The sequence below is a fragment of the Scomber scombrus genome, chromosome 8 (genome assembly GCF_963691925.1).
Source record: "Scomber scombrus chromosome 8, fScoSco1.1, whole genome shotgun sequence".
NCBI lineage: Eukaryota > Metazoa > Chordata > Actinopteri > Scombriformes > Scombridae > Scomber > Scomber scombrus.
The window spans coordinates 21,743,338-21,762,911 of NC_084977.1; the positions used below are offsets into that span (position 1 = coordinate 21,743,338).

Here is a 19,574-nt window from a genome sequence, read left to right on the forward strand (position 1 = left end):
GTTCCAGTAGAGCCCCAGATTAAAAATATAGATCTGGAAATGTGTGTTATATGTGCTCTTACTCTTTACTGAGCAAATGATGCAGATCAATGAAACTCCAAACACAAAAAAGTAAAATAATGAAATGATAAACCAAGGGACAGAATAAATGTAATAATGGAACAGACAGGCAAAAAAGGCCAAACTTTATGAAAAGGACCTCCTCTTCAGTCTGGATAAATCATCCAGAAGATCGTCTCAGAGTCGACTGCATGGCATTTATGTTCAATTAACTTTCGTTATGCCTGGTAGACATCAAATTGCATCTCAGTGCAACAGCAGGAGTAACAATCAGCCTGAATTGGAAAAGGTAACTGAATCAGTGCATTATGGAAACTGAATTAGAGTCCACAAACATGTATTTTCCACATGAGCAGGGGGAGTGTGAGCAGATTCATGGTGATGAAGGTGTGTTCACAGGATTTGCAGGAGCTTTGGGAAACATTTCAAAGCGTTTCAAAAGACCACCATCCACTGCCTTGTCATTACCCCGACCCTCTCCATCAAAGAGATGCTGAACTAGTGTAATTTCAAGCAGTGAAGGAAATAACATGATAATAGACACATATTTTAGTTGTTTCTGGGCAGAAAACAGCAACAGCTGACATCTGGTCTTGTTCTGTAGTTATGTGAATCAAACATCTGGAGGCTCCAGTTGCTACTGTTGTGAAGGAAACAAATGGGTCACAGTCTCCTCTTAAATACAAATCTGGGGACCAGATATCTAGGTCAGCTTAGCTGTGTTTTAGAAATGTTCAACGTTATTTGCTTAGCTAGTAAGTACAAAGACATTAAGTGATCAGATAAAAAGTAAATGAGTTAAGATGGAAAATCAGTCAGGAGAAAAAAGGCTGTTCGCGTTTGAGCCAAATGTGTTCTTTAGAATTCAGCTTCTACAAAAGTTTAGTTTGTCATGTTGAAAAGACAGGCCTGGAGAGTTTGTGTCTCACCACAGAGGGAAAACAAGGTGTGTTTGGTTCAAAATGCAACGTGACATCAGAGCTGGAAACTGGCTAATTGGGGAAAACTCGATTTGAGAGCCCTGCTTTGTTTCAGGGAGGGGCACTGAGCCGTCAGGCATGGGACTTCGTCAGCCGCCTGACTGGATGCTGCTGCTGCGATACAAACCGAGAGCAGTTTTGAAACTCTGAAAGCTGTAAACTATTCCCAATTCATTGTTCCCAAAAAGAAACATATAATGTTGCTATTCCAAGTATTCATTCATGTCCAGCCAGGTTTTGGGTTCTGTGGTTATCCATGTATGAATCAGTTGGGAAAATGGCATGGTTGCTTTTCAACAAGCTTCAAGATTTAGAGTTTTTATTGGATCCCTTCTTCATCTTTAAAGAGGAAATCCATACCAAAGTACATTTGACAATTGTAAGACTCATCCTTATTACCAAAGTTTCTGTCTCATAAGTTCAAAAGTCCCCCTTTGTGTTTACTTGGTCAGTGTTTGTTTTACTTGAGCTGCAGCGAGAGACAGAAACACAAAACAGGAACTGCTGAGGACTTCTTTTATTTTAGCTGAACTTTTGTAATCTATTTTTCATCCCCTCATGGCCAATTTGGAGAAGAGGAACAATTACAGTGACCGATAATGCTGTCAATGGCCAGAAAAAATGTGAACTTGGCCCTTTAAGTACATTCAGCTCAATAAATGTATAATTAATGAGGCTACAGGGATTCTGTGGGACATCCTTGTTTGTTTTGTCTATTTATTCATGGTTCAGTTAGCATAAAATTAATTAAGTTGCATTATGGTGATTGATTTTCTTGTTCCTATTAATAATAAGATTGTTACTAAAAATGACTAAATAAAAAGAAGAACTCAAAATGTAAATCAATCAGACTTTTTTTAAAGAGTGGAAAAATACCAAAATGGGTGTCAGAGTGAGAACTGCTCTACACACCCTCCAGATGCTGAAAAAACACTTCTTGCTGATTCTCTGGGTTGTGATTAAAGGCTTTTTGGATACTTAAGTGATCATAGCATGTGTCCAGACGTTTCCTCATCTCTGATTCACCAGGATTAAGGATATAGACCTCATTTTCGAAAATATCTACCTGTTACTTCCATGAAAAACACTACAGAAAAAACACCAGATGTGATCAACACAAGTGTACAATTTGAATAGAGGTTATTCTAAGTTGGCTTACAGAAATCGTTTAATATCTTTAATTGTTGTGAAAAAAGTTTTCACTCCTGGCCTTAGCAAGGCTGTTTTTTCAATATTGATAAATTAAGGTGAAACAAAATGATGAATTCAAGCAAAATGGTTATCAGTAGAAGATGGTAGGACAGGTTGAAGGCAGCCCTAAGTATTTTATCTTGGAACTCCTCAAATCATTTGAATATCACAGACTGAAGAGATCTGACAGAGATGGAAATGGGATTTTCCCTTTTTAAAGATGTTAATGGATGTCAGCATTGATTGATCCTTTTTAACCTTTTTATGTGAAGCTTTGTGTCAGACTGTGAGTCCAACCAGCTGCTTCTCAACAGCTTCAGATCTATCGTGGGAGCCTTGAGCACTCTGCTGTCAGACAACTTCTCTTCATCTTATAACTCAGCTTTAGACTTCCCCAGCCACTTTATTGAATTCACTCATGACATTTTGAACCTGGACACAGTTGGGAGAGGGTGGGGGGCTGGTATGGAGAGAAACAACGAGGCCTCACAAAACTTTTCGAAAACAGCGTCGCCACCAAAGAGGCATAATGCCTCATTGTGGAGGCTGAATGTGTTGGATTGTTTGTTGGAGAATCTGGAAGGAAGAGGGAGGGGAGGCAGGACGCATGTGATGTTTGAAGTCAACCTGATTGTGGTAAAATAGATTTTTTTTTTCTGTATACAGTGGGACACAAGATGTCAGAGATGTGACGCCAGTGTGTAATTTATGTTAAAGGGATGGGAGACAGGAAATGGCTACCAATGGCAAAAATACTGTAAATAGATGGAGGTGAGAGTATTAAAGTGTGTGTGTGTTTGTGTTTGTGTATTAATGTGTGTGAGCCTTGGCGCACACAAATCACTTGAGCCCTCGCCAATAATGATAACACGTTATCTAACCTCAGTGTGATGCATCATGTGATGTCGGCCTCAGTGCTGTTGTTGGCTTCTCGATGGTGAGTGTGTGTGTGTTCGTGTCACACTGGCTCTATTTGTTCAGCTCTCAGTTTTTGCTTGTCTTCTCCTCTGTGTTTTCCTGCTGCCTTCAGGAAGCAGCTTTCAGGACGGCCTGATGGGTTTCCTGGCAGGACCTGCCCCCCATCCTCCTCCTCTCACTCCCCCTCAGTTCCTACTGGGAGACAATGGGAGGTCTACCACAGGGGCATGGAGGGGTGCATGTGTGTGAGTGTATGTGTGTGTAGTGATGAGGGGGATTTATTGGGGGAGTAGTGGGCTTCCCTTCAGGAAACTGCAGATTTATCCCAGCAGCAGAGAGGCCCTCCTGAGTGCATGTTTGTGTCTATTAGGCCTAAATGTCCACACAAGGATAAAGACATTAAAGAAATCTCCTCAGTATGAAGACGATTTAGTGGCTCTTTGCCTCTACAAGGGATTAAGTTCAGGATTAGCAGTTGGTTTAAATTTAAAATGAACTGGGATGGGAGATAAAGGTTGCTGACGCTGTTTCCTCTGTTGGAAAACAACAAACAGATTCAGAGTTCACTCTTGACCTTGGAAATAAGGTTTAAGGTCTATTTAGTAGCTCTTCAGTCATATCATATGATCTTCATCAGCAGATGAGGATCAGTTTGCTCAGTTGTCGTGTAAATATAGATGTTTGCATTTTATGTTGTTTTCTCAGCGCTTCTTGTCCATGTCTGCTTAAAAGTTGAGATTTTTGGCCTTGGAAATGAGAAAACCGTCTCATGTCAACGTCCCTTTAGTAGCTGCCTTCTACTAGTGAAGATCATGTGATATGATCAGAACAGCTACCAAAAAACCAAACAAACAAACAAAAAAAACTGGTAAGGGTTGCTCCTATTTAATTAAGCAAATTGTCAAATTTGAGAAGCTGGAACAAGACAACAGTTTCAAATTGTATCTTTGTAATGACTAATCAGTTCATCGTTTCAGCTCTGTAGTTGTGAAGACTACATTTGGAAAAATAACTGCGGGACAAGGTCTTAGTTTTGGGTTCAGATTGGAATTATAATTGGGGTAAATGTTTCAGTCAGGAGACTGGAAATAAAACCAGTAAAAGTCCTTGCATGTATTGTAATTCAAGTGTGTCCGTGGGCATGTGTGGTATGCATATGAGGGTGGAGGCCTGAATCTGTGGTTTGTATGTCTCTTTCTATGTGAGAGTGTCTCTATGTGTGTCCAGATTTCTGAATGGGTTTTTTTCTCATGTAAAGCAGTCAGAAAGTAACAGTTGCTGTCAGTGAGAGAGGATGTTGGCTTTCATTCCCTCCCCTCCTTGTCAGTCAGATTGTGTCTCTCTTTCTCTTTCTCTTGCTGGCTTCCCTTGTCGGGAAAAGGGTGGCAGTGGAGCTGAGGTCACTGTTTCAAAACATGGCCCTGAGCCCCAAACCAGCACAATATTTCCTCTTCCATAAAGTGAACTGAATGCGGGACGACACAATGTTCCCTTCTTCATTAATAACTCGTCTGCGAGTCTGCTCTGACATGACTTTGGACTTGCTCTTGGACTTCCACTCGTCACATGTTCCTACCTCGGCCTGAGAGGAAAAAATCTATCCATCAAAAATTACTGCAATTTCCATTTTTCCAGGAAACACTTTGTCACTGAGGTACTAATCCATTCATCCTCTTTGTAGAAAGAGTGTCGCTGCTTTAAATCTGCTTACTATAACCGAGCGCCAAGTTCATTGAATCTTAGATGACAAACATGCCGTGCTGTGTTTTGAATGTAAAGTGAGCTGCTCATTTGTTTGCAGTTTGGACTGTTTAAAGCCTGATCCAACTGTTACTAAAGCAGTTTTAGTCAGTATACATCAGTGACATAAAGCATCATTCATCATTAAAGGTGCTTTTTTTTTTTTTTTACTTGGTGGAAAAAGGTCTTTCAAATGTGCTATATATGGACAGAAAGAGCTGTGGATTGAACTGTCAACACTGCTAATGGACAACCTGCTCTACTTCATGAGCTACAGCTGCCCCAGGAGTGGTTTCATTCCTGTTGGTAGTAATGATATTGTACTCAGGCAGAAACATTCAAAACTCAGAAACTAAACCAGGGATTAAATTTAGTTTCTAGATGAAAGTTCCAGGTGTATTAAAAAAAAAAGAAGAAGGAAAAAAGTCCCTGCTCAGGATGTAAACAAGGAAGTACTGGGTGCGACTAACTGATAAAGGAAGGGTTAGACATTTTTGATAATGTTTTACAACAAGCAGAGAGCACCAAATAGCAAGAGAGAGGGGTAGTTGAGAGAGCAAGAGGGAAAATGAAATTGAGGCAGCAGTGATGAGAGATTATAAACTGCTTAATTTGCTTATCGTTTCATGGTAGTTATGTTGTAAAACATAAATAAATAACCATATAACAATCTGTGCTCTTGGTATGTCTCTGTATGTCTCCTTTTCGTTTATTCATTACATTTAACTCAAACTTCAGAGTCACACAACAATAAATATAAACAACAACATAGTGACTCTGTGTGTTAATTGGACGAAAAGTGCTATAAATTAATGGCTAGAAATGGATTTGACATTGCAAGAAAGAAATCAACAAACGCCAGCAGTCAGATGATCAGACAGGTTTTAAATAAACTCACAGTTTACCCAAGTTATTTGGAAGGGAAAACAAAAATGTACAGTAAAATAATTAAAAACCAAACAGTTGTCGTAAACATCCCTCACAGTTTACAGTCGTTCTGGTTTAACTTAGTTTTCTCGTGCAGATGAAGATTATTAGCAACATTTCACTTTCTTTTAAACGTTCAAATAAAGTAGTTTTGATAATGTGGATAAACTGTTGGCTTGTTTAAAACATGCCTCACTCTCTGATGTCTTCATAGTGATGATACCATGTTTCCAGATCTCAGCTATTACTTATGTTATCTCAATCAATAGAAACAAAACCGCAGATTCTAGAAATAAGGATTTAAATTCTTAACAATGTATTTGCTACTAATTAAAAGGAAAATAGAAATATCATTTTAAAAAAGCACATTTTTAACCCAAGGAAACATTCACTCATTTCTCAATATGCTGGTCTGTAGACAAATTCCACATTTTTGCATGTTGAGAAACTCCAGAACTTAAGCGAAATCAAGTAGCTCCAAATTACATCGTTCTTCCCAGGAAACTTCTTGGGAATTACTAGGAAAGGATTCAGAAATTACACACTAATAATAAGATAAAGTGTAACGTAATACTCAAGTTGTAATAAACACAATCAATCTTCTAGCCAATGAATTAAACATTGAGCTGTCTTGGATCAAATTGAAAAAAAAAAAACCCTGATATGTGGGATCCTTTATCACATATGCCTGATGTAGGAATGTTTATTGGTTGCTGCAGCGACATAAAGTGAGGATTATTCTGTGACTTTACTCACTTAAAAGTGCCTGTAACATAATAAAATGCGAGCGCAGGGTTGGGTGTGAACTGATGCTGTTATGATTGCCATGTTGCATTAAAACTGAATCAAGAATGTCGCGTTAACCCAATTTGTCACCATGGAAATACAGACGTGTGACATCAGTCTGAAGAACAATGCAGTGCATCTGTTCACAATATGGCCCAGTTAGGTGTTTACTAAATTAAGGTGGTATGCAGTCGGTGAGTTTACTGAAACTTGTTGCTGTGAACATTGTCTTTGTGTGATTGTGTGGGATCATATGACTGCGTGTGTGTGTGAGTGTGTGCGCGTGGATTCATACATATTAGTAAATCACATTTTTGAATATTTGTGTGAATATGAAGCATGTTTATGTTTTGTGTGGATATTTTTATAATTATTATCTTGGCATGCATGTGTTTTTTCTCTTGCAACTTTATGTAGTGTTGGCACTCAAATGTGTGTATACACTGATGTGTGTGTGTGTGTGTGTGTGTGTGTGTGTGTGTGTGTGTGAGACTCAACAGCTCGGCTCTCAGCTGGTAAGGGCTCGGGGTGTCGAGGGAAGGAATGCAGCTTCTCCCTGCAGTCTGTAATTTGCTGTCTGTCATCAAATCAGAGAGAAAAACAGCAACACTTGAGAGGCGCTAAGGGAATTGTGTGTGTGTGTGTTTGGAGAGGTTGGGGGTGAGAGGAGAAATGAGAGTCATGTGAGGAAAAGAGGGTAAAAATGAAGAGCGGTGAGGAGCGGGTAAAAAAAGAAGGAAGAGGAGAAATTTAGAGAGATACAGAGTGCAAACAAGGGGAGCTGAAGCAAAAGCAAGTGAAAGAAAAAGAGTGAAGAAAAACAAGAATAGATGTGGAGAATAACAGGAAAACAGGAATAACAAGTACAATGAAGTGTTTATAAGAGCCAAACTATAGATGCCCATTTATAATAAATACATATGAATATTAGGGGTGCTGTTCATTTTGATGCTTTAACAAACTAATTAATTTTACTTGTACTCTACTTCTCAGCGATATTCACTGTAGTGACTTTACCAGCAACCATCTTTTTGTCTGCAGTGTTTTTTTTGCATGTCTGTTTTTCCAGCTTTGCTGTGGATGGTGAGTTAGTGAATAATTGTATCTTTCAAACAGTCTAAGAAAGGTTTATGATATAATAACAGTTTCAGTACCGTCAGTCTGGAGCTAACTTTCAGACTATAATATTTGTATATGGACACATTTGTGGTAAAAACAACTTTGTCTGGGGTTAAATGATGCCCCCTGAAACTCTGTTAGAAAAACAATTCTGTCTGCAAACGTTAATGGTAAAACTTCCATCATCTATGTGTTTCTATTCAGCGCACAGTATTGGTCGAACTGGGATGAAAAACATGTGCTTGGCTTTCCTTGTGAGGTTAAATTTGGTGTCACTATCAAAAAATAGTTCATAGTTCATAGTTCTTTGGATGGAGTCATTAATGTTGATGTTTAGGACAAATGACGACCTGCTGTATTTTTGTGTGTGCCGGTAATGATGATGATATCACAGTAAAATCGCACCAGAAATACTTTGTTTTTGTTCGCACATACTTTGTTGTCATTGATACGAACCATAGTTCTGCTGTATTATAACTGCACTCAGGCCTTATAAAAACACAGATTTCACCCCACTTGGACTGAAACTATACAAGGATTAAAAAACAAACAAACAAAAAAACTCAATTGAGTCCAACCCAGCTTAGGAAAATGTGGTAGAAGAACAAAACCACCTGTGGGTCATCACTTATTTATAAGCTTTGGTTGGGTTATAATTTGTCCCTGTTTTCCTAAACAAACCAAATATAAAAACTCAAAAAGTATGGTCAACTATTTCTCTCTTGTTTGGACCAAAGTAAACCCATCAAGGTGAGTTCACTCCCTTGAAAACCTTTTAGCGTTTGTATAACTTGTGTGTGATTGGTCGAGGCGGCGAGCATCATGTTTACTGTGGTCTGTCCTGAGAGGTGAAACTGACAAAGACTGAGAAGAAACAGAGCTGTGGCTGATAAGAAGATGCTGTGCAGAAACGCTCTTATCAGTTAGAGAGTTTTGTTCTTTCCATTGAGGACTCCATATGCTAATTAACCCATTGTCAATTAAAGATAATATTTTAATTTGTGATAATTAGTGTTTTGTCGGTTTGGTTTGTCGTCTCTACTTTGACAATAAAGTATCTGTCTGCAGTAGTCTGAGTTGACAGATGATATGTGTGTGTGTGTGTGTGTTTTTATAGGTTATCAGTAGTCAGTCAGCTGGAAGGACGACTGGCGTGTTGCAACAGTATGTGGTAGGAATGTGCCCGAGGCTGCTGGAAAACACATCTGTGTGTGTATGTTTCAAACAAAATGAATGACTGCTTATATGAGGGGTTTTGTGTGCGTGTGTGTGGTGCAGGTAACTGTATCTGAGACTGTATGTGTTTTCCCTTATTTCAAAGACAGAGGGTTTGCGTATCTGCATGTGCTGCACATATTGCACAGAAGAAACTGACATTTATAGGAACACTATTTTTACGTTCAAAACACACTGGTCTTATACAACCCACATAAACAACAGCCCCTATAATTTTCTTTGTAAACCCAAACACCTGAGATAATTACTGGTGCAGGTAGACGCACAACCTGTTGCAGGTAACGTCACTGTCCTATAGACTGTCCTATAGTCCACGACTGCTAGCCTGTCTCTATCCAAGGCACCTCTGAAGCTCAATAACTAACACTTTATACTTAATTTGTTTAATAAATACCAAAACTGACACATAGACCAGTCTTCCAGTCTTTTCATCACTGTGATGCTGCCAGCCAATCAGTCATCATATGGTGAGCCATAGCTGGAGAGACTGAAGTTTCAAGTAACAAATCAAGTGTAATACAAACTACTGAATCTACTCCAGATTCACTAAAATTCTATACAGATGGGTAACAAAAGAAAATAAATAAAATCAGGTTTCGCAGTAAGATCTTGGACCATTTAAGCTGCTCTAACAGCTTTAAAGCTCCTGTAAGAGATTCTCCAAGTCTCTGGCAATATACTGGAAGGATGAATGCCTTTCTTTTATAACATATTTCCTTACTCAGTGTTGGGTTGAGATCTGGTGACTGTATGATTCACGCAATTTTAATCCTCATTAAACTATTCAGCCCTGTATGGAAGCACCTTCATTTCACGTTCAGTCATGTTTCTCGACACATTTAATTCAATTTGATACCCAACAATGTGCCTCTGCATTGTAATAATGTGCTTTGAATGTCATGTTTGGACTGTTCTGATGGTCTCTTTCTGTTTTTCATAGGGCTGCGTGGAGTAGGGAGGAGGGAACCAGCCTAATCTCCAGCTGCATGAATCATTCACTGAGCGGCTGAGAGAGGTAAACTTTTCTTCCACACTAAAACAAACTGCTTTGTTACAATTTGGGGTTTGATCTTTAAACATTCATTGTCATGTTTTAAAGTAGCACTCTATCAAATTGTTATTTTGGTTGATGCGTCTTTATCACCTCTACCATTGGTATAACAACAGATATCCTTTTAGCATGTGTTTTTCCCATTGGTGTATGTATGTGTTGTGTGCAATGTTATGGGATATGTGCAATACTGTTATGTAATTGTTGTTGGGATGGTATGGCTGGTGATGTTTTGTCTGTTGTCATTGTGGCTGTCAAGGCATTTATGGCGCAGTTGCTGAGTCCAAGACAAATTTCCCTAAGCGGGACAATAAAGTATATTGTATTGTGTATTGTAGTATATCCATTAAGTGTTCAGTTCATGCTAAGTTGCCCATTTTCTGCACGGAACATGGTAACTGGCTTTTTACTGCAGCGCAGGAAATATCCTATATTTTCTGTATGTTAAGAACAAACAGAAAAGAAGCCGAGTTGTTAACACAAGCATTTATAGCTACTATAGCTGAACAGAGAAATAAAAGCCACCCAACTTCAGCTCAAAACTATAACGAATAACAGAAAAAACCAACGGACATCTCAAGTCCTAAAACAATGCTATCCAGTTTGATCAGCTGACGAGTTTGCACTTCTGTTTTCCGCTTTTTTCATGTGTCTGAATAAACCCTGATTTCCCAGTACGCAGTACGTATGGCAGGTTGTCGCAGTCTTGTGGAGAGATGAATATTGCAGTTTTTCAGTAGAGTCGCATGCTGTTGTTAATGGAGCAGCTATCTTGTGGTTTTTGGACACCGTTCAGCTCTTTCTTGTTGGCTTGTTCTGAGGTGTTTTCCCTGGCTTCTATCTGCACCGTGTGCCAGAAATGTCTGCACGCTCATGTACTCACACTTTAGACATGCATCTTCACCCTTTGAGGCTTGTACTGTAACAGCTCTTTACAGTCATTGAGATCTAAGGAGGTCAAAAGCTTAACAGTACAACATGCACACACACGCAGTCACACACACATACACACAAAAAGCTCAGAGGTATGGATGATGTCAGGCTCAGTGTCCTTCAACACATCTTAAGAGGAAAAGCAAACAACAGATCCATTTAACAAAACCTCTTTATCTCTAAAAGAAAGGAATTCACCGTCCTTTGGATTCAGTCACAGGCTGTCACACGTGCTAACGAGCCATAAGAAAACACATAAACTTCTTCCGGCCTTTCTGCACTTTGTAGAACGTTTACAACTCCTATAAAGAAGCATGTATGTGCGCCATTAAAGTGAGAGCATGGAGCCATTTTAGTTGTTTATAAGGTATACAGTGTTTAAAGTTAAAAGGTGTTTCCTACTGACAAAAATGTGTTGATAGCCCACATTAAGAGCATGTAATGTTTGTGATATATGAATAATTACGTAGAATTAAATCAAATTGTGATACCTCTAGCAAATCAGACGGTAACCTACATTTTTTTGTTGACAATATAAATAACTGACCTCTGGCAGTATTTTAGAAATTGCATCCTTTTCTCTTGCTAGTTGTTGTGTCAAGTACATCCATGACAAATGCATCCATGTCACTGTATGTTTTCTTTAGCCAGGTGTTGATTAGAAGCTGTGTGTGTGCTGAAACGTCCCAGTCCTGAAAAATGACTCAGTCGGTGCAAGTTAACCCAAAGATGCCTGGTAAGAAACTGCATTAAGATGTCTCAAAAAATATTATGTCATTGTTTGTTTGTTTTTAATAAATTATTATTTCTACATAATTTTTTCTTTCATCAAATTTCTTTTTGTGAATATGAAACTGTGGATATTTTAGCTCCTCTATTGGTGTTGTAATGCCTACAGTAGTTTTCCAGTTGTCACAATAAATCATATAACTTGTAATCTGCACAAGGTTGGTTGAGTTTACCACAGGGATTTATTCAGATGTTATCAGGGACGCATGAAACACAAGACATATGAAATCTTTTTGTGTGTCTTCATGTTGCTTCTACTGTAAACACTATACAGAAAACTACACTTTTAAGTATTACTATTAAGTATCTTGACTTTATTGTGTATATTGTGTCAACACTATAGCAAAAAAAAACGTTTTAGTATAAACCAAACAAAGTGATTGGTTGATATTTCAGCAGGTGTATTCCAATGTACATACTCTGTTTATATTACAACAGTAAGTAGTCTTATCTTTGCTGTTTTGTGAAACAGTACATCTTAATATGTCTGTTTCTACTGTATCAGCAGGACTAATTAAGTACCCCCAATGTAGCTATGCTGTCCAGTCACATGTCCTTTTCCCTACAGATCTTGGCTCTCCATTCCTCTACTCTAGTCAGGAAGAGGCTAACCAGCCAGCCTCTTACTCCGTCCAAACACCGTATGGTTTTCAGCTCGATCTGGACTTCCTCAAATATGTAGAAGAGATAGAGAGTGGACACAACCTCCGCCGTGCACCAGTTTCCTCCCGTCGCTCTGGACGGGGACTCAAACTCTCCCAGAGGAGTCCTAGTGTTGGGGGTCGCACCAGTGGCTGGACCTCCACAGAGTCTCTTGCATCCCCGGCAAGTGAGGATGGCAGAGCTCCTCCTCCACCGCCACCACGCAACCGCCTTGGGTCAGCGCCCTGCGAAGGACTATCTATTTCCCCTGTGACCATTCTCAATGCTCCTCCGCTGTCTGCCGGAGCCAAAGTGCCACCCCCTCCACCACAGCGCAACCCCAGAGTTGAGCGGACTCTTCTTGAAACTAGTTTGCGGTTACAGCAGGAGCAGAGCCACCAGCACCAGAATGGTGGGCGATTCCAACTTGGAGATCCTCCCAAGAAGCTGGGGACCTCTCCATCGAGTCAGCCACTACAGAGTAGCTGGACTAAACCCAGTCCTCAGACCTCTGGGCGAAGCACTCCAGCTACTGGCACCACAGTGACTCCAATCCCGCCAAACCAGCTGCAGACAGTCAGGGAGCAGATGGCTACAGCCTTGAAGCAGCTGAAGGAGATGGAAGAACGGGTAAAAGGTGTTCCAGCACTTGAGAAAGAAGTGGCCAAACTTCGTGCCGAGAAAGACATGCTCCTGTTGGCACTGCAGGAGAAGAAAGTAGCCATGGAGGCGGCCCAGCAGCAGAAACAGTCTACAGAGTCCTCCACCCAAACCACAGAGACCCTTCAAACTGACCCCAGTATCCAGAGTCGATTAACTTCACCAACCTCACCTGGTCACAAAGGCCTTGGAAAATCTGGGGAACTGAAAAAGCTGGCTGAGAAATTTGAGGGGAAGGAGGAGAAAGCTGTAGAGCGTTCAACAAAAGTTTTATTAAAAACTCCAGAGAAAGTTTCAGTCATTGAGAAGAAATCAGTAGCAGTTGGAGATGATATGCCAATGGACTCGGTTGTTTTCTACCATAGCCACGGTGTGAAAGATGCTTCTGAGGGCACTAAGGTGAATGTTTGTGAGAAAGGCACAGGAACAGAAGCTACACTGGTTCAGGAGGCGGGAATACAGACCAGAGTGGAGACAGAGGAGGCTGCAGTTTGGGTAATGGAGTCACTACTTGGGGTCACCTCTGAGACACAGCGGGAGTTGGACACCTTACAGGACACCATAAAATTCCAGCAGGAGTCGATTGTGGCTCTCGAGGACCGACTGAGTGTTGCAGACAAAGACTTGGTAATTCTCAGAGCCCAAATTGAGGAGAAAACGTCCAAAGTCACATTTGAAAAGGGTGTTCTCGCCAAACCAGACATGACAAATGCCCAGGTAGAGACATTGACTTCCGAATTAAAGCATGTTGCAGTTTCGTGCTGTCCCGAGGTGAGCGATGCATGCGTAGGTGAGCGCTTAACAGCAGATCAGACTGAACAAGGCACTCAGACTGATTCTGTAGTGACACCAGAAGAACCAGTTCCTGTTGCAGTGTTCAGCATTGGGTGCCAGTGGGAGAATTTGTTCGAGGAAAAGACTGAAGAGCAGAAAGTTACAGTGCTAAAGAAGAGACAGTTGACCATTGCTGAATACAAGGTCTCGCCAGAAGAAGAAGTGGTCAGTACGGCCGAGAAGAAAGAGGGAGACCAAGGAGACACAACTGCAACCAGCACCACTAAGACAGGTGTGTGTGACAGTAACTACCAATTTAAACCTTCATGACAGAACCAAATACTTTCCTTTTATAAGGTCAGCCAGTAGACCTTGACATATGATTGTCTTGTTAAACTATATTCAGCAGGTATGAATTTGAAATGTACATTAAATATTTTCACTTAGGAAAGGATGATAATTTTTAGGCACTTAAAGGAATTTCAAAATACTTTGGGAAATATGTTGTATATTAATTCCTAGTAGAGCTGCTTAAATTATCACTTAAAGACTACACTATCAATTATAAAGTCTGAGAAAACATGTTTACATCAGGCGTCATGCCTGAGATATGTGTTCTTTGTTTGAACTGTTGTTTGATCCATCTGCTTCCTGTATGGCAACAGGTATGCTGAAATCAATCATGAAGAGGAAGGATGGGAGTAACTTGGGCGAAAATCGCAGTGCTGGCAAGAAGAGCCTGCAGTTCGTGGGCATCCTAAATGGAGGGTGAGTAACATGAAACTTTATTTTATTTTTTACCACAGTAAAAATAAAATGAGGGGCGGCAGATGGTCTAGAGGTTGGCATCAATGCTGCAACCAAAAGGTCAGAGGCTCGATGAGAATGTAAACCTCTTTTTATCCCCCTTACCAATTGAAAAGAAAGCCGGCCAAGTGCCCTCAAATGTGAACTGAACAAGTTGAGCTGAGTTCCAGCTAATAATTAAATCTTCCAGGTATGAGTCCACATCGAGTGAAGAGGAAGATGAGGAAGAGGAGGAGGAAGATGGGAGTTCTTCTGGAGAAAGTGGAGAAGGCGAGTGCTTGGACAGCACAGAGGAGGATGAGGCGGCTCTGGAGGAAGAAACATCTGAGGAGGAAAGGAATGTCAACCTGGATGAAAGTGACACAGATGAGGAAACTCTGAGAGCAGAAAATTATTCATCTGATGGTGTGAAAGAGAAGTATGTCGTTTCTAATATAGAAAGGATGAATACTTACTACAGTCTTAACAGAAAAAAACAGTGTGCTGGAAAGCAGTATTTAGTGTCTGTATATAAAAAGTATTCACCCAGCCCTTTGATGTTTTTATGGTTTATTGTCAAAAAGGGTTTGATGTTTGTTTTTTCCATGTACATCAACCGAAAAAGGCCCTTTTAAAATATTATGAAAGTGAAAAATGATTTCTACAAAGTGATCTATTGTACTGTTTTGTGTGGCAAAAAAATAAAAAATGACCAACTTGTGAACGAACAAATTGTTTCTTTCACAGGTTTGAGCTGAGCTCAAAAATGCGTGAAGCCTGCCTGATTCTGAAGAATCACCTGAATGATGACATCAAAACACTGAAGAGTAAGGAAGTGGTGCGTCCCTGCATGCTTCTTCAAACCTCTTTATCACCAGAATAATGCAAAATATAATGTTTACTTAATTACTTAAAGCTGACGAAAGCTCTGGGGCTGTATTGTACTGGTTAGGGATATTTTTAGAACCAGCAAACATTGATAAGAAACAATAGGAGCTTCATGTAACAATAACAGGGGAGTGTAGACCAAGTAAAGCCTCTGTGTCACTGTTGAGTTAAACAGCAGATGGTAAAAAGGAGGACTTCCCTTCACATCCAGTGGAATGTCGGGTTACTGTAAACCCATGACGCCCTGTGCAGTATATACACATGTGCTGAATTATTTTTAACTTTAACACAATATGAGAATACCATCTAATAATTTTAATCTGTTAAACTAGTTCATACTAGTAACAAGTTGACAATAGATCCAAGAAATATGTGTTGCTCACAATGAATACTGATGGGTTACTTTACCTTTAGCTCTCCAGCACTCACACCGTCCAGCTTGAGTGGTTCCGCATCTCCAGTGCCAAAATGGCTCAGCCATCGCGGGTGTCTGACTACCTGATGGCGTTCTCTGAGGTGTCTGCAACGCTACTGGCGCATGTAGTCAACATGACTGATGGCAACGGCAACACGGCTCTCCACTACAGCGTCTCACACTCCAACTTCGGTGTGGTGGGGCTGCTACTGGACACAGGTTAGTGGCCAAAAGTGTTGTGATGAGGATCCACACTACACAAAGTTATCTTACAGGCTAAAACAACAATATAGTCAATAATCCAACCAATTATTGTGCTACATTTGTAGTTTTGTATTCACTTTGCATGTGTGATTTTGGGTTTATTTTTTGTGGGTTTGGCAGCACCCTGTCATTTGATTTGGTGTCAATATTAAAAATGATGATTAAAGGAATATTCATTAAATAACAAATGTCAATTTCAGTACAGAGTGTTTAGCTTTGTTTAGCACAAGGACCTCAAGTAGGGGAAAACAACTAGCCCAGCACTTTCAAAACTAAAAAAAATCTTCACTACAACAAATATTCAATTGGCATCTTGAGTGTTTAACACATGCAGAAATAGAAAAAGTAAACAGTGTGGTTTTAAAGAGAGGTTAACTTCTACATTGGAGCTGTTTCTTGACCAGGAAAAACTGGATCCAGTGACAGTCCTCATAAATGAAGTCACTATCTTTAATCCCTTAACAAAACTGATCTGTGTATGTATTTCTACATACATAACTAACTTTAATCTAACCCCGATTTCTCTACTTGTCAGGTGATAAATGTGCATGTGCATTCACATGTAAATAGGACTTTGTACTGTACAAGTGTGCATTTATGTACTTAAATACCTAGTAAAAAAACATCTGTTCCTTCCAGGCATGTGCTGTGTGGATAAACAGAACAAGGCGGGCTACACGGCCATCATGCTGGCTGCTCTTTCTACAGTGAAAGAGGAGGATGACATGGCTGTGGTTAAGAAGCTCTTCAGTCAGGGCAATGTCAACGCCAAAGCCAGCCAGGCAAGTCCCCATCCGTTCATCAGAGTTCACAGTGCTCTTGTATTAAACACACATGTTCTTCTTTTTAAGGAGTCCTGCCATGTTCCCACAGTCACTTTATTGCAGTCCCTCCTGTCATATGCTTGTCATTTATGGTATGTCAGGTGTGCCTGTCAAAAAGTCACATGTTAAAAACACAAGGTTAGTGAGTACATGCTGGATTTGACATGAGCGTCAATGTTCATGTTGTATCACCTGATTTTTAGATAGAAAAAATATTTATAAGTGGAGTAGTTTGCCGAAAGGGTAAACGAAAATATTTGTCATAAAAAAGCAGAAATATGAATGACTCAGAGCTCATGTGATTCTGTAGCCAGCTCCATCAACCAAAAGCACTACATCGACAGGAGTCAGTCAATGGCTCAGCTGGCTTTGATAAATGAATTTAGTCTTATTTGGACACATTAAACTGTTAAGAAGAAAACATTTTAAAATTAAAAAATAAAACCAGACATAGAATCAATTCTACAAGTACTAAAAATTATAACTGAAGTTAATGAGTCACTAATGATCTTTTACTAGCATTAGAAACGGTGACTTTTTGCTGCATTCCTTTCGTTAATCTAATTTTGGCTTTTCAATCTTTTTCCCGGTTTATAGTGTGTGTGTGTGTGTGTGTGTGTGTGTGTGTGTGTGTGTGTGTGTGTGTGTGTGTGTGTGTGTGTGTGTGTGTGTGTGTGTGTGTGTGTGTGTGTGTGTGTGTGTGTGATTTAATTAGTGTGTGTGTGTGTGTGTGCATTTTACAGTTTTTACAATTATACAGTGACAGATAAAGGAAGTTCAGTGTGACATCATTAGTCATCAGTCTTAACAAAAACTAGTTGTTTTTTTTATCCTTACAGCTGTTTTGAAAAAGGTAGAGAATAAAACAGTGTTCAGGGAATAATGCCCCTCCTTATTCTCTTTCTTAATTTAATGGGGAAGTATTAGCAGCATTTCCTGTGTTGTAATGAAGTACCACATTCATAGCCAGAATCATGAGAAATAATCTGTTATAGGTTAAATTTGATTAAGAAAACGTGTAGCCTAACGTGACACACAAGTCATCTGTGAGAATCTGTTGACTTTTGAGTGGTGCCATCTCCTTGGTTGATTTAATCAGGTTGTGTACTGTATGTGTTAGGACAAAGCACCTGACAGGCCCTCACACTGCCAAGTCATAGGACTCTGAATTTATAGCATCACTGGCTATAAATCCAATTACTGGTGCTTGTTATTGTTACTGTGGGGAACAAAACACGAGGCACTCAATGAAATTTTAGGGTTAGGAATTAAAGTCATACTATTTTGTGTTCTGTTTTAATTTTAGCTTTTGGGCTGGGGAGTGCTAAATTACATTTGGAAAAGATTCTTGTGTAACTTTTTGTTTTAATTAGTGATGTAGTAATTAGTGAAGTTCAAAATTTAAAGAAGCAGACCTTTTTAATAACCTTTTATGACTAAGTTTGGCTTTTGGAAAAATGCATTTAAAAAAAAAAAAAACCTACACTTAGCTGCTCTCTATGCTATAATAAACAATGGGCACTGTTTAGGGGAAGCAGCAGCCTAAAAGGCCAGAGAGGCAGGCTTGTTGTGGTAAGGCCACTAATTTGAACCCCTTAACTGTCAAGGAAAATGTAGGTTGAGTGAATGAAATACTGCTGCATAATAACTGAGATGCTCTTAAGCAACTATTTTCTGAGAAGCTGTACAGCACCAGGATGGATGGTTTGTATGCATTTAGCTATAAGTAAGAAAATAAAGTAGTGTACTTACAAAACTGTCTCTATGTACGGGCCATATTTTTTTCACACAATATGTAATTTCTGCTGCTAATTGTCTCAATTAAAACAATAAGAAAAGACAGGTTGATTACATCGAGAAGCAGCGTGGAATCATGGGAGTTGTTGACATAATTGTAAAACAACCACCACTGTCATCACCGCAGTCAGCTTCTGCCGTTTAGGATTCCTTCAGTGTTTATTGTTCAGGAGGTTTTTACTGGGAGCTGAATAATCCACAGATGTCTACTCCTCTCAAAAACAAATGGACATGGGAATTAAAACCAGTAAAAATACAGAATAAAGCAGTTTCATGTAAAAAAAATCTCAGTTTCTCAGAGGACGTCCAGGAAGTGCTCTATGTGAGCTGAGGTGCCACTAATTTTTGCTCATCTTGTTTCTCTGATAACTTAAGATCCAGATGTCTGATTACCAAACTCATTCATCTGGTTAAAAGATATACTGCAAAACGACCAATATCTAAAAAGTGTATCATAAAAATGACATTGGGTCACTGAATAAAGGTCAATTTATGACCTCATATGAGAGTTTCTGGCAGATGTATTATCTTTTATGCATATACTCTTTGGTAGAGGCAACTGTGGTGGACAACCACAATGTACAAGATGATCATCATCTTTTGTGTGTATACTATTTGGTAGAGGGGATTATGACGCCATTGACAGGTGACCAAATGAAATGGACCGTAATTAAAAATGATGGATTACTTTGGGTTGGAAAATTGTTGGAAACTTTTAGTTTAATATAAGTAAACAACTTAACAAAATGTATAACATAGGTCTAGTCATTTTTAGACATTTTGATGCGGAATAG

General features: G+C 39.5%; 1 protein-coding gene across 3 annotated transcripts in view; it reads left to right on the plus strand.

The window, feature by feature from the left end:
• Positions 1-19,574, plus strand: part of kank3 (KN motif and ankyrin repeat domains 3) — a 35,250-nt gene that overhangs the window by 10,436 nt on the left and 5,240 nt on the right. Inside the window, exons 2-9 of one of the 3 annotated variants that reach the window (XM_062424604.1) lie at positions 9,898-9,972; positions 11,589-11,677; positions 12,299-14,098; positions 14,472-14,574; positions 14,804-15,031; positions 15,340-15,430; positions 15,895-16,114; positions 16,799-16,941. In XM_062424604.1, coding sequence (XP_062280588.1) covers positions 11,641-11,677; positions 12,299-14,098; positions 14,472-14,574; positions 14,804-15,031; positions 15,340-15,430; positions 15,895-16,114; positions 16,799-16,941 — 2,622 coding nt within the window. In that variant the 5' untranslated portion in view covers positions 9,898-9,972; positions 11,589-11,640. Of the gene's footprint in view, positions 1-9,897; positions 9,973-11,549; positions 11,678-12,298; positions 14,099-14,471; positions 14,575-14,803; positions 15,032-15,339; positions 15,431-15,894; positions 16,115-16,798; positions 16,942-19,574 lie in introns of those variants that run through there. The other 2 variants (XM_062424602.1, XM_062424605.1) reach the window with 2 other exon arrangements.